The sequence below is a fragment of the Spermophilus citellus genome, assembly GCF_964194105.1.
Source record: "Spermophilus citellus genome assembly, chromosome: X".
NCBI classification, from domain to species: domain Eukaryota; kingdom Metazoa; phylum Chordata; class Mammalia; order Rodentia; family Sciuridae; genus Spermophilus; species Spermophilus citellus.
In genome coordinates, this window is record NC_138190.1 from 64,828,528 (window position 1) to 64,842,610 (window position 14,083).

At 33.1% G+C, this 14,083-nt stretch overlaps 1 protein-coding gene across 8 annotated transcripts in view; it reads left to right on the plus strand.

Annotated features, from left to right (window-relative positions):
- ATRX (ATRX chromatin remodeler) overlaps positions 1 to 14,083 on the plus strand; it is a 230,856-nt gene that overhangs the window by 163,459 nt on the left and 53,314 nt on the right. For all 8 annotated transcript variants that reach the window (XM_081276837.1, XM_081276832.1, XM_081276834.1 and 5 more), the window contains 4 exons: positions 2,618 to 2,748; positions 3,471 to 3,559; positions 3,687 to 3,859; positions 10,429 to 10,582. In XM_081276837.1, coding sequence (XP_081132963.1) covers positions 2,618 to 2,748; positions 3,471 to 3,559; positions 3,687 to 3,859; positions 10,429 to 10,582 — 547 coding nt within the window. The remainder of the gene's footprint in view (positions 1 to 2,617; positions 2,749 to 3,470; positions 3,560 to 3,686; positions 3,860 to 10,428; positions 10,583 to 14,083) is intronic.

Consider the following 14,083-nt stretch of genomic DNA (forward strand, 5'->3'; position numbering starts at 1 on the left):
GATCCTGGGAATAAATCATAGTTGTCATGGTGTATCATCATGTTGCCATATTGTTGAGTTAGGTTTGTTGGTATTTTATTAAGGATTTTAACATCTATGTTCCCAAGTAATATTTGTCTGTAATAATACATGTTTGGCTTTGGTAGCAGGGTAATGGTGGCCTCGTAAAAAGAGTTTGGAAGTATTCCTTCTAACTGTATTTTTGGTAATTTTTGGTAAGAGTTTAAATGAATTTCTATTGATGGATTCCTTGAATTTTTGGTAGATTCAGTCTTGAAAGTCTTCTTTATTAAGAAAATTTTATTACTCCTTCAATCTGTTTATAATTGTTCTGTTTTTGCTTTCTTTTTACCTTGATTAATTTTTGGAGGGTTGTATGTTTTTAGAAATTTATCCATTTTTTGAGGCTTTTCAGTTTTTTGTATATAATTGTTTATATATGTCCTTCATGATCTTTTTTTTTTTATTTCCAAGGCATCAGGTGTAATTTCTGATCTTATTTATTTAAATCTTCTCTCTGTTTTTCTTCATCTAGCTAAGTGTTTGAATTTTATTAAAAAAAAACTTATGGCTTTTCTGATATTCTTTTCTATAGTTTACCTAATCTCTGTTTGATTTATTTCAAGATACTTAAGGTATAAAGTTAGGTCGTTTATGTATGTGTATGTGTGTGTGTATGTGTATATATGTGTGTGTGTGTGTGTGTGTGTATCTACCTATCTATATATATATATATATAGATATATATATATAATGTGTGTGTATACGCATATGTATAATATATACATATGTATGTATATATATGTATATATGTATATATATGTGTGTATATATATTATATTATATATACATATATGTGTGTGTATTTATTTTTACTTTTTAAATTTAGATGGTTATTGTTACAAACTTCTTTAACATTCTTCTTATTACCTAAGTATTTTCTTTGACCACATTAGAATAAAATTAAAAACAGTAATTAAATGAAAGTTTTAAAATTCACCAATATGTTTAGATAACTCACTTCTAACCAACCCATGGTTCAAAGAAGAAATCACTAAGGAGGTAAAAAAAAATATTTAGGCATCGATGCGAATGAAAGCACCTAGGTATCAGAATATAGGGTGCAGTTAAAGCAATCCTTAGAGGGAAATATATAGTTACAAAATCCTTATGTTCAAAAAGAAAAAATAACTTTATAATCTAACTTTCCATTTGAAAAAGTAAAATAAGAGCAAACTAAACACCAATTAAGTGAAAGGAGGAAATAACAAATACTAAGATTAGAAAACCAACAAAGAAAATCACTGAAACCAAAAGTAGGTTCTTTGAAAGGATTAACATAGTTGATAAGACTTTAGCTATACTTACAAAGTAATAGAAAAGACATAAATAAGGAATGAAACAGTATATGACTGACCTTAGAGAAATAAAAACAATTATAATAAAATGTTGTAAGCAGTTGTATTCCAAGAAATTAAATACTTTGTTTTCAGAGTAATGATTTCTGTTACACACACTGGAAATACGTCTGTCTGGCAAAATAATAAGTACAGATTTATGTTAAGTTTTTTATTTTCATTTTTGTTACTAAATTTTCTCTCCTAATGCTTGCTAATTCCTGGTGAACTAATATGGTTTAAAACTGGATAGTGGGAATGAGGTTATGTGCTTAATGTGTGCAAGGCCTTGGATTCAATCCCTAGCACCGTAATTCCAAAAAACTATGAATAGGAAAATATGTAATTACTTAAATGTTGTTTTTATCCTTTTCATTTTTGTCTTGCCTTTTGCTACCTTGATAATTTTACCATAATAATGTAATGTGTTTTCATTCCCTTTTCATTTTGCTTTTATTTAAAGATACTTCAATGGTATTATGCTGGACAGAATAAAACCAATATTTACAATTTTTAGAAGTACATTTTTTTGAACAAGCATACTTGGGGAAAGTTGCTACAGAACTATGTATATGGAGCAAGGCTTGATCTAAAATGGGAGTTTTTCATCTAGAGCCCATGAATAGAGAATCTAGGGGGCTTTAAGAACTCATATAAAAAAAGACAATGTATGTTTTTTTTAAATGTCTGTCTAAAATGGCAGCTTTTTTTCAGTTATGATTAAAGGCAACAAAATATGCTAGTATTAATCGTAAACCCCGAAGTATTTTTTATATAATGTTGTTATTGATATCTCTAGATCTTTTAAATTCATCAGTACTTTAAAATTTCAGGTCCTCATTTTGCCTGCTGTTACATTTATTTTGTTTCTAAATGTGTTTTCTTTGTTGTTTGTTTGTTTTCAAACCTGGAGCCTGGTACATGCTGAGGAAGTGCTCCACCATTGAATTATTTCCACAGCCCTCTAATGCATTATTACTTTAAATCACATATTTCTGTGTCACAAATTTGCTCCTTGATAGTTTCTGTACAGTGGGTTTCTTTCACAATTTTATGTATTTTTTTGTGGTAAAGAATGTATTTCTAAAAAACAAGATGGATAATCTTTTACACACTTCCAAAGGGTCCATATCACAAATAATTCCTCTAATCTGGAAATCCCTTGGTTAAAATGAAGAATTCTTGCATCCTAAACTCTTTTTTTTTTTTCTTTTGATTAGGTGTAGGTAATAGTAATGAAGGTGGAAGAGGAAAGGCAGGTGCAAAACTTTTCCAAGATTTTCAAATGTTAAGTAGAATCTGGACTCATCCTTGGTGTTTGCAGCTGGACTACATCAGCAAAGAAAATAAGGTAAATCAGATACCTAAAATTGTTTAAAAGGAATCTTTTTGAAGTAGAATAACCCTCGAAAAATGGTCAATTTTTGACTTAGTGTATATTCAAGGCAATTTTCTATTTCATTGAGCTTTTTAAAATTTCTACTTTATTTCTACATCCTTGAATGATTGGGATTAAGAAGGAATGTTAAATGTTGTTTTATTGAGTTCATGTTTAAAACCTTTTATTTTGAAATAGTCTTATATATAGAAAAGTTCCAAAAATATTTTAGAGTCCCCCTATTCCTTTGATTCAGATTTTCCTAATGTTAACTTCTTGCATAACCATAGTGAAATGAATAAAAATAAGAATTTAACTTTGCTCCAATACTATTGACAACAGACATTGTATGGATTTCATCTGTGTTTCTATTTATATTCTCATTCTTCTCCATGATTCAGTCTAAGACCTCCATTGCATAGTCTTTCTTTCTTTCTTTTTTTATTGGTTGTTCTAAACATTACAAAGCTCTTGACATATCATATTTCATACATTAGATTCAAGTTGGTTATGAAATTGGGAGTGCATAGTCTTTCTTATCTGTTGAGTCTCCTTTCTCTCTTCCCATCTGTGTAGTTCCTCAGTTCTTCTTTATCTGAGGACAATAAACTTATCTTGAACTGAAATGAAGCATGATTATAATTTCCAGTATACATTTAAATAACCTACTCAAACTTGTCATTTGTTTTCTCTAGGGATATTTTGATGAAGATAGTATGGATGAATTTATAGCTTCAGATTCTGACGAAACTTCCATGAGTTTAAGCTCCGATGATTATACAAAGTAAGTTGAGTACCTTTTGTGCCCCGAGTCGATCATTTAAAATCCCTACTTGCTAACTGTCCTATGATAATTGGCTTTTTTATCTCTGCTTGGCTTTCCTAACATTCTTCTTTCTTTCTTTTTTTAGAAAGAAGAAAACAAAGGGGAAGAAGGGGAAAAAAGACAGTAGCTCAAGTGGAAGTGGCAGTGACAATGATGTTGAAGTGATCAAAGTTTGGAATTCAAGATCTCGAGGAGGTGGTGAAGGAAATATGGATGAAGCAGGAAACAACCCTTCAGTTTCTTTAAAGCTGGAAGATAGTGAGTCTAATGAATAATGGCACATTGATTTAGAAAATGTCAAGTTATTAGTGCTTTTTTCAGTCTATTATTATTGTCTTTACTTGATTTAAAGGAATTTCTTTTCTCAGTTTATTAAAGTCTAGAATAGTTACATACATATAACATATATCTGATGAATCTTCAATTATGAGAAAGCCAATTTGTTCTTTTTGGAATTTGGAATAAAAGGAAAAAAAGAAAAATTAATATTCATTTACATACACATACATACACTATGTTATTTTAACTATTTGTTAGCTAACTGTTCTTGAGCAGCCTTGAAATGTAGTTGATATCTTTAGTTTTATAAATGAATAGTATATCTAGGATTCAGACCAAAATATGTCTAATATTAAAGTCCCCATGTTAATTTTCACTTAACCATATAGGATTAACTGGAAGTATTTCAGATAATGAAGTATGATTGTAATTAATTTTATTTATATAGTAAAACTAACCTTAATCATTTAGTCTTTTTCCTTTCTAATTCTTCATAATCTGTAATTATTGTCTACTTTCAGTTTCCCCTGTATTATGTACGGCATGTGCCACTTTTTTTTTTTTTTTTGGTCTTTTCTGACTTGTGTATGAAAGTGAAAGTCTTAGATCAAAATCTCCTATGTCTTATGTTGTCTTTAACCATGTATATGTGTTGAAAAATTGGCATTGAGCCTCTGTATTCTCCTATTGCAGCCTGATTGTGTGTTTAGGATCTTTGAAAGTGGGACCAAATATCAGAATATTTGAAATATCAAACATCTGAAGAGAGCATAGTGTAATGGCTCTGAATATCTGGCCTTTGGGAGCTTTGGAACAAAGCAGTTAATTATCTGTGAGGAAAAAAGAGATAAGGGGGTCAACTGAATGATCCTATGATCCAACAGTTGTCTCAGATCTGCAGCTGAACCAAGTTGGTGATTCTTTGATAAACATTTCTCTCTTCAGTACCTCCATAGAATAGACAGGTGGCAGCCTAACCACGAATCCTGGATTCCCCAAGAAATCAGGGGATTCAACAAAATTAAACTATAAAATTCCCCTCCTTTTTGTTCTCTCTTGCTATCACATAAGGGCAGTTTACTGTCAGTGTTCATCTTCCAATCAGATTTAAGAATATTTTTATAATAGTAAAGGAATAGTTTAATTTCAGATAATGGGAAGCTCCTGTAATATCCTCCCTTGTTCCCTCAATCTGCCTTTCCACTTATATATAGTTCTCAAGTCCCTCATCTTTTTAAAATATTTTTAAAATTTCATTTATTTATTTATTTATCTAAAAACTTTATTTTTTATTTATTTATTATTTTTATGTGGTGCTGAGGATCGAACCCAGGGCCTTGCACGTGCAAGGCGAGTGCTCTACTGCTGAGCCACAACCCCAGCCCCTAAAATATTTTGTAATATTTATTTAGTTTTTAGTTGTAGTTGGGCACAATATCTTCATTTTATTTATTTATTTTTATGTGGTGCTGAGAATTGAACCCAGGGCCTCACATGTGCTAGGCGAGCGCTCCACCGCTGAGCCACAACCCCAGCCCTAAAAAAAAAATATATATATACACATACATACATACATACATACATACATATACATACACACACACACACACACATATATATATATTAAGTTCTAGTTGGAGACAGCATATATATCCTGGGGATGATTAAAATATAATTTGTTGAAATTTTTCTTATAACTTATTGTTACGAGGAAGAAACAATCACCCAGTGCATATTGTCTTATGCTGTAAGTAGTTTATGTAAAAGTATGTTGATAATTTCTTCATCACTTGCAAGTACAGGTGGGGTCTGAACAACTGAATTACTGCCAGAAGTGAGTAGCCTCTTCCTTTTTTTTCCTGGCATGCTATGTAAATATTATTGCTTTCCATATATACCATAATAGAAAAGGATTAGAAAGTAGGAGGCTACATGTTGCGAATCTGAAAGCAGATAGGGAATGTCATGTGTTTTAAAAGACAAACTTTAACCAGATTGCATAGGGTTTTTGTTTTATTATAGCTGTGTGCACTCAAATTAACATTATGTATACATAGATGCACTTTATATTTTTGTAGCTTATATGCATGTATAGTTCAGAAGCATCTCCAGAACTAATAGATGATGGAAATCTATTATTTAAATCTACATTAATTCCATGAGTATATCACAGTATTAAAACTTATATAGCTTATACAGTATAATTAAGATAAAAGTAGGGTTCAAAGTGCTATATATAGAATTTGAAATGGGTATCAAATATGTAGTTGGCTTTAATTGAGCTGTAGTATGTTTTTGCTACATATTTTCTGTACACATCAGAGTTGCTGTTTAATTCTTTTGCAGTAACTTTTTTGATTTTTCGGAGAAGCAGCATCTTGAATACGTCATTCAAGATCACTTCAGTATTCCCATTTTTATGTTATGTGAAAGTGAAGTTTTGTGTTAAGGAATGCCTATATTAATTATTTCAAAGTGTTAGATTTATTTTTTAATATTTTTAGTATAAACTTTATCACTGAACAGTAACATTTTAAAAGGTTTGTAATTGTTTATATGGATACACTTTTTGGAGTCAGAATTCTCCTATTATGATGTTTGGCAGTAATATTAGCAATAATATACCAGGTTTATTCATTCAACAAATATTTATTGAGTGTTTTCTATGTGCTGCATACTATTCTAGAAGCTTAGGTTATATCAGTGAACAAAAGACATTCATGGCACTTGCCATTTGTTTTAGTCCATTTTCTGTTGCTGTAGCAAAATACTTGAAACTGTAATTTATAAAGGAAAGAGATTAATTTGGGCTCACAGTTATGGAAGCTTAAAAGTCCACGATTGGGCAGCCATGTCTGTTGAGGGTAAATGAGCACTCACGAAAACTAGAAAACATTAGGGGCAGTCTTTCTTTACCCTGTGGCAAGTGGGAACCCATTCCTGTGAGAAGGCATTATTCTCTCTTAATGACCTAATCACTTCTCAAAGTACCATTACCTCTCAGCATCATTACATTGGTAATCAAACTTTAACATGAGTTTCAGTGGGGATGAATTATATTCAAACTTCTTGCACCGTTTTTCTGTTTTGTCCAGCGAATATTTTTTATTTTAAAAGTATGTAGAGTATGTTGATATCTTTTATTTCATGATCCATTCTTTAACTTTTTCAAATAACCAGCCAATACCATTAGACAAGAGGATTTCCTTTATATACACAAACTACACACTCACTCCCACACCCTACCATGAAGTTAGTATTTAAGTAGGTCCTACCTACAGCACCATTCTACTACTGCTGCTGCTACTACTACTACTACTACTACTACTGAATACATACATATAATGATATGCTACTTTATATGTGCTTTACCACTGAGCCACATCTCCAACTCTTTCTGTTTTTGTTTTTAATTCTGAGACAGGGTATCACTAAGTTGCTTAGGTCCATGTTAAGTTGCTCAAACTAGGAAGCCTTGTGACTCAGCCTTCTGAGTTGCTGGGATTATAGGCTTGTGCCACCATAACCAGCTGTGCTACTTTCTTTTTAAAAATCTATATTGTTTTATGCTACAAGTATGATAAAGAAACTTTTACTTAAATATATATTTAGAATGCATTAAGTAGTTAATTGTGAAGGTATAATTTTCTATTTATCTTATATTTCATTTATGCCTTAATTTTTAAGGATTTTTTTGTTGTTGTGGAGAATTTAACCCAAGAGCACTATACTGCTAAGCTACACCTCCTGCCCTCCATCATCACCATCTATTATAGCTGGCGATCTAATGCTGGGTTCACAAAATCTGACTATTGTAATAACTTAAGAAAACGGCGAAGGAAGCACACAAACACACAGAAGTACTTTTCAAACTCCGGGGAGTGCTCTGCGACCTTAGGGGTCCTAGGAAAGAGAGAGAGAACCCCTGGAATGCTTTATTCTTACATCGGGGACACACAAGGGGAGCTTCCATGGAACATTCTATCCCAAAAAGGGAAAAGGGGTAGGATTACAAGGGAACGGGTGAGTGTAACTCAACCCCACCACGTGATGCCTACTCCTGGAGCCAGGCTTCATTATCTGAGTGGAGGTAAAGCCCAAGTTATTGCTAGGCACAATAATTGTTCAGTATCTCTTGCTCAGGACTTCAGAGTGTGTATTTCCAGAGCGCTTCTGATACTCCATTCATTCATTTTTATATATTGTGCGTGTGTGTATACACACAGACACACACACAGCACAGTTACTGCAGAAGTCATGACTGATCCATGTGGATGATGGAATAAGAAAATTCAGCAAGAAGTATCTCTTTATAAGTTTTTATTTCATATAATACTTAGGATATTTATTAATTAAATACCTTTTATTTGTATCATTTTGTTTTTTAGACTTGACTATAAAGTACTATCATTATATCCACTTGAATCAATATTTGATCAGGAGGGTTGTGGGCATATTTTAGTGGTAGACCATGTGCTTAGCATGCGAGGGCCTTGGTTTGATCCCCAGCACCACAAAACTAATTGGAATGAGATCTGTTGTATTTGTATAGAAATTGTCAGTGCTGTTCTGAACTTCATTCATATTTAGCTGTCCTACTTTTTTAGTTCTGATATTTTCACTTAAATTATTTTAGTACAGAATTCTCCCAAGGTTCTATTATTTGCCAGTGGGCAAATTGTGAAGCTTCTAGAATAGAATGCAGCACATAGCACTCAATAAATATTTGTTGAATAAATAAATCTGGTATATTATTGCTAATATTATTGCCCAACATCATAATATGATAATTCTGTCTCGAAAAAGTGTATCTGTATAAACAATTACAAACCTTTTAGTTAGTTAATATTTGTTTGATAAGCTGTGAGTCAGGAGACCCCACCACACCTAGGTTCAGTGGTTCGGTAGAAAGCTTCACAGGACTCAGCATATAGTCATATACAGGACTATGTGGCTTTTTTGTTTGTTTTTAAAATAAAAGAATACAAAGCAAAATCAACATAGTGAAAAGTACATAGCATGAAGTCCAGTTGAAATCCAGCACAACCTTCTAAAAGTCCTCTTCCAGTGGAATCACCTGGGATACTCTAATTTCTCTAGCAGTGAGTTATTACAATATGAATGAAGTGTTGTCCACCAGAGAAGCTCCATTAGAAACGTAGAGCCCAAGATTTTTACTGAGAACTATTCACATCTGTTTGGCTCATTCTAAATTCTAGACCCCACAGGAAAGCAAACATTTGGAATAAACCACATTGGCTTTACAATCTAGCCATTGTTATCATAGAAAGGTTTTGTGAGTTTTTTGTTGTTGTTATTGAGAGTTTGTTTGTTTGTTTTGATTTTGGTACTGTGGACTCAATCCAGTGTCACTTTTACTAGTGAGCCACATCCCTGGCCCATTTTGAGACAAGGTCTTGCTAAGTTGCTTAGGGCCTTCCTAAACTGCTCAGGCTATGTTTGAACTTGTGATATTCCTGCCTTTTCCTCCAAAGCCGTTGTGATTATAGGCATGCGGCACTGCACCTGGCTCATGAAAAGTTTTATATCAGTGTACCATTCATGGTCTCAGATAACGGCCAATAACCAACAACATGTAGTAAAAATATAAAGATTTGCATAGAAATGGTCAAGATAGAATTTAGGGGTTTAGTTACCTCTTAGTAGAGAGGGAAAGAAAATGGGATTTGTTAGGGTCACATACTAGGCTTCAGCTGCATCAGGAGAGTATTAGTATTAAAATGTGATAAAGATGAGATGTGGAAATACAGCTGTTCATGATATTCTATGTACTTTTCTGAGTACCTAAATATTTTATAATAGAAAATATGTAAATTGAAATATTCTGCATTACAAAGCAATGGAATATTCCTTACTTTTAATCAAACCATATTTAAATTCTTTAATAGATTATTTTGTGAGCCTTTCTTCTTGTGCCTTTTATAATACAAGTGTTTATGTGGAGGAATCACAATGAAGTAATTTAGCATGATAGGGCAATTCCCTGGTAAATCCTTGTTTTGAGTTTTCCAGAATTCTGTAGCACAGTGAAATGTGTCCTATCTTGAAGCCCTTTTCTCTCTTGATCTCTGAGTATCTCTGTGTCTGTTAGTTCCTCTCTTAGGGTATGTTTTGAGACTTTTACCCTCAGAGCCTCTGGGATTTCCATCTCTTGGAGTCTCTTTGTGAACTCCCCACACTATTTCCAGGGTTTTCCTCTCATACTTGCATTGTCTCAGTGTCCATCTGTTGCTTGTTGTCACTTGGCATTTATCCCTGTCTCTCTCTTCTATCCATTTCATGTATTTCTCTATCAGTGTAGAGCTCTTCCTCCTGGATTGGTCTCTCTCTCTCTCTCTCTCTCTCTCTCTCTCTCTCTCTCTCTCTCTCTCTCTCTCTGTGTATGTGTGTGTATTTGACCCTAATTGCCTCACTTCTCCCAAATCTACATTAGTTTCTCTCTTAATCTCTCCTTGGTTGATCTGTTTCTGTTTCTCCTGGTCTCATTTTCTTGATTTACCTACTTATTTATATTCTATTTTATTTAGGTAAAGCTACTTGCTCTTCTAATCCAAGCAGCCCAGCTCCAGACTGGTACAAAGATTTTGTTACAGATGCTGATGCTGAGGTTTTAGAGCATTCTGGAAAAATGGTACTTCTCTTTGAAATTCTTCGAATGGCAGAGGAAATTGGGGATAAAGTGTAAGTTCTTTCCTGCATTTATTGTATAAATAAGCCTTTTGATAACATTACTACTGCTTAAACAGTTTTATTTTTTAAAAATCTGTTATTTTTTAATTTTTTCTTGTTTAGAGATTTGTTCTCTTTGGTTATTGTAGTGCTAGACCAATAGAAATACTATTTTTCTTTTAAGAACTAGTTTTGACCACATACTCAAATTATTTTTCCATGTTGTTTTTTACTTGTAGTTTTTGTACCCTGAACTTATTTTTTGGTCTCAAGCTTTTAGTAGATATTTATGTTTCACCATGTATAAAACCCTGTGACTTTACTGAAGTTCTTTCTGAAGTCCCTAGTGATCTTCTCATCTTCAAACCTAATGGACATTTTTCAGACTTTTAATATTTTACCTGTTTGATTGTTCTTTCTTTATTATTTTTCTTTTCAAATAATTTTAACAGAAGGCTAAAAAAATGATACGTTATCTTAAAAAATTCAAACTTAACTCTTTCAGCCCCCTTGAAAGAGACAAAACTCTTATTGCCATAGCACCTTTGAATATATTCTACTCTTAACACATTTTAGAGCACTCACTTGTTTATGTCTTTCTACTGGAAAAAGTGGTAGTTAGCTGTTTGAAGACAGAGACTATTTTTTCCCTTTTTTGTTCTTCTCAGTTCAGGGGTTTTAACCCAGGTCCTCACACGGGCAAGGCAGGCACTCTACAACTGAGCTATATCCCCAGCCCAGTATATTATTCTTTTTGTTTTTGATCACTGTACCTGGTGGCACCTACTAAGTGCTCAATATAACTTTTTTTGTTTGGTTGGTAGTGTATTGCCACTGTAGTTATACAGAAACTAATGGCTTAGGTAGGGGATGATGTTGGCATAGGTTGTATGGAAATAAAGAGTATGATTTGGAGTAGAAACCGTATGACTTGATAGATGAAATACAGGGTAGCAAAGAGAGAGTAGTCAGAGAGTGACTCCTAAGCCTCAGTTTTATTAGAAGAAATTGAGAGTCTTACTCTGGCTGTTTAGTTTCTTTTTTAAATATTTTTTTAGTTGTTGATGGACTTTATTTTAATAATTTATTTATATACAGTGCTGAGAATCAAATTCTACCACTGAACCACAACCCCAGCCCCTGGTTCTTATGTTTAATGGGCCTGTTAGGTACACACGAGAGATATCAATTAGTAAGTAGATATTTGAGTTAAGAGTTTCTGAAAACTCAGAAGAGATTATTACTATAAACTTGCTTTTTTTTTTCCCACTATCAACCTCTGTGATTTAAAATTAAGAGTATAGAAGGATTTTAATGATCTTTTCCTATATAGGAATTTCTTCTCCCATATTCACTGTAGATGTCCACCTGCCCTTTGCTATAGTAGAATAAGCTATCATCAGAGAAGGTTACCCATAATTGAATACTTATTAGAGTTAAACTATCAGTTATTACTTGTATTATCGTAACCTTCTAAGAGCAAGATCCAATGAATGGGATGGCATCAAATTAAAAACCTTCTTTATAGGAAAAGGAAACAATTAACAGAGTGAAGAGACAACCTACAGAATGGGAGTACATCTTTGCCAGCTACTCTTCCAACAGAGGATTAATTTCCATAATAAACAACTTAAAAAATCAACACCAAAAAAAAAACAACCCAGGGCTGGGATTGTGGCTCAGTGGTAGAGTGCTCGCCTAGCTCGGGTAGGACCCGGTTTTGATCCTCAACACCACATACAAATAAAGGCATTGTGTTGTGTCCATCTACACCTAAAAAATGAATGTTTATTTAAAAAAAAACCAACAACCCATTCAATAAAAATGGGCAAAAGAAATGAGCAGACACCTGTAAAGGTGTGCAGATGACCAACATGTTATGAAAAAATGTTCAATATCATTAGCCATCAGGGAAATGCCAATCAATACTATACTATGATTCCATCCCACTCCAGTTAGAATGGCAATTCTCAAGAATGCAAATAATAATAAATGCTGGCTAGGATGGCTAGGATGCAGGATGGGAGTGTGGGGGAAAAAGTACTTACATATTATAAATGAGAATGCAAATTAGTAGAGCCACTATGGGAATCAGTATGAAGATTACTCCAAAAGCTAAAAATCCAACTACTATAAGATCTAGTTATATCACTCCTTGGTATTTATCCAAAAGAATTTAAGTCAGCATACTTAAGCGATACATTCATGTCCATGTTTACAGCAACAAAGTTCACAGTAGCTGTTTTGAATCATCCTAGGTCAACAGATAAATGTATAAAGAAAGGGCGTGTGTGAGTGTGTATGTGTGTGTGTGAGAGAGAGAGAGAGAGAGAGTGTGTGTGTGTGTGTGTGTGTGTGTGTGTAGTTTCACTTAGCCGTAGGAGGAACAAAATTATGTTATTTGTAGAAAAATGTACGAAACTAGAGATCATAAGGTTGAGCAAAATAAGTCAGAAAAGTATCATGTTTTCTCTCATGTGTAGTTGAAGCTAAAGGGACAAAAACAGGAAGAAAGAGATGCCATGGAACTAGAGGGAGCCTCATTAGGTTTGAAGAAGGGGATCATTAAGTTATAGGAGACAAGGGTGATGAAGTTATTGGGTAGTGAAATTGCTTTTAAATATGTATGAATTTGCCATAATGGAATGCACCATTTTATATAATTAATATACACTAACAAAAAAATAATTTGCAATTCACATTAATTGTTTCAGAGAAGTTTTTGATTCTGAGATAGATAACCAGACTACTTAGGTGTCAAGACATAGGCTTTGGTTATTTAAGCTGAGCCCTAGGACTCAATTCATTTCTTTACCAGTGTTCTAGAAGTTGGCAACTGGGAGATAGTAGCCTCTGGTAGTGCAAAGATTAGGAAGCCATATAACAGAAAATTTATATTTTGTTAAATTCAGCAGCTCTTTCATAGCTTCAGCTGTTCTTTTTATCTCCACTAAATCTGAACACATTTAGCGGTGACTATTAAAGGATGTTTTGGAGTCATAAGCACCTCTCTGCCAGAATCAAGTAAAACTTAAGAAACACACTTACCACTGATACATAACTTTTTATATATCGACCTACTTTGTATATGTAAGGGATAGGAATTCCTTCTACATTCTCTTCCAAAATTTTTTTTATCACATATTATCCACTACTGTATTGGGTCAGAATAGTGGTTTTCAGATTACTTCTGAGCAAGTTGTTAACCTAGAGTAGAGAATGAGTTACCAGTGGCATTTTTCTTCCTTTTCCCACAATACCTAAAGTATCATGCTGATTTTATGTATTTTATTTTAATTTCATATTAAACTTTAGGTCAACAAATGTATTTCATGGCTAAAAATGAGTTTAAACTGACTAGAATAGAGAATCAGGAATTTGCAGACCTATTTGAAATGGAATGATAACATATAATAGGATGCATAGAATTTTGAAATATTGTAATACTTTTAATAGGGAGATTTAAAATTTTTTACCTCCTTAGAACAGTGTGTCTTTTGCAGAGCAAAAGCT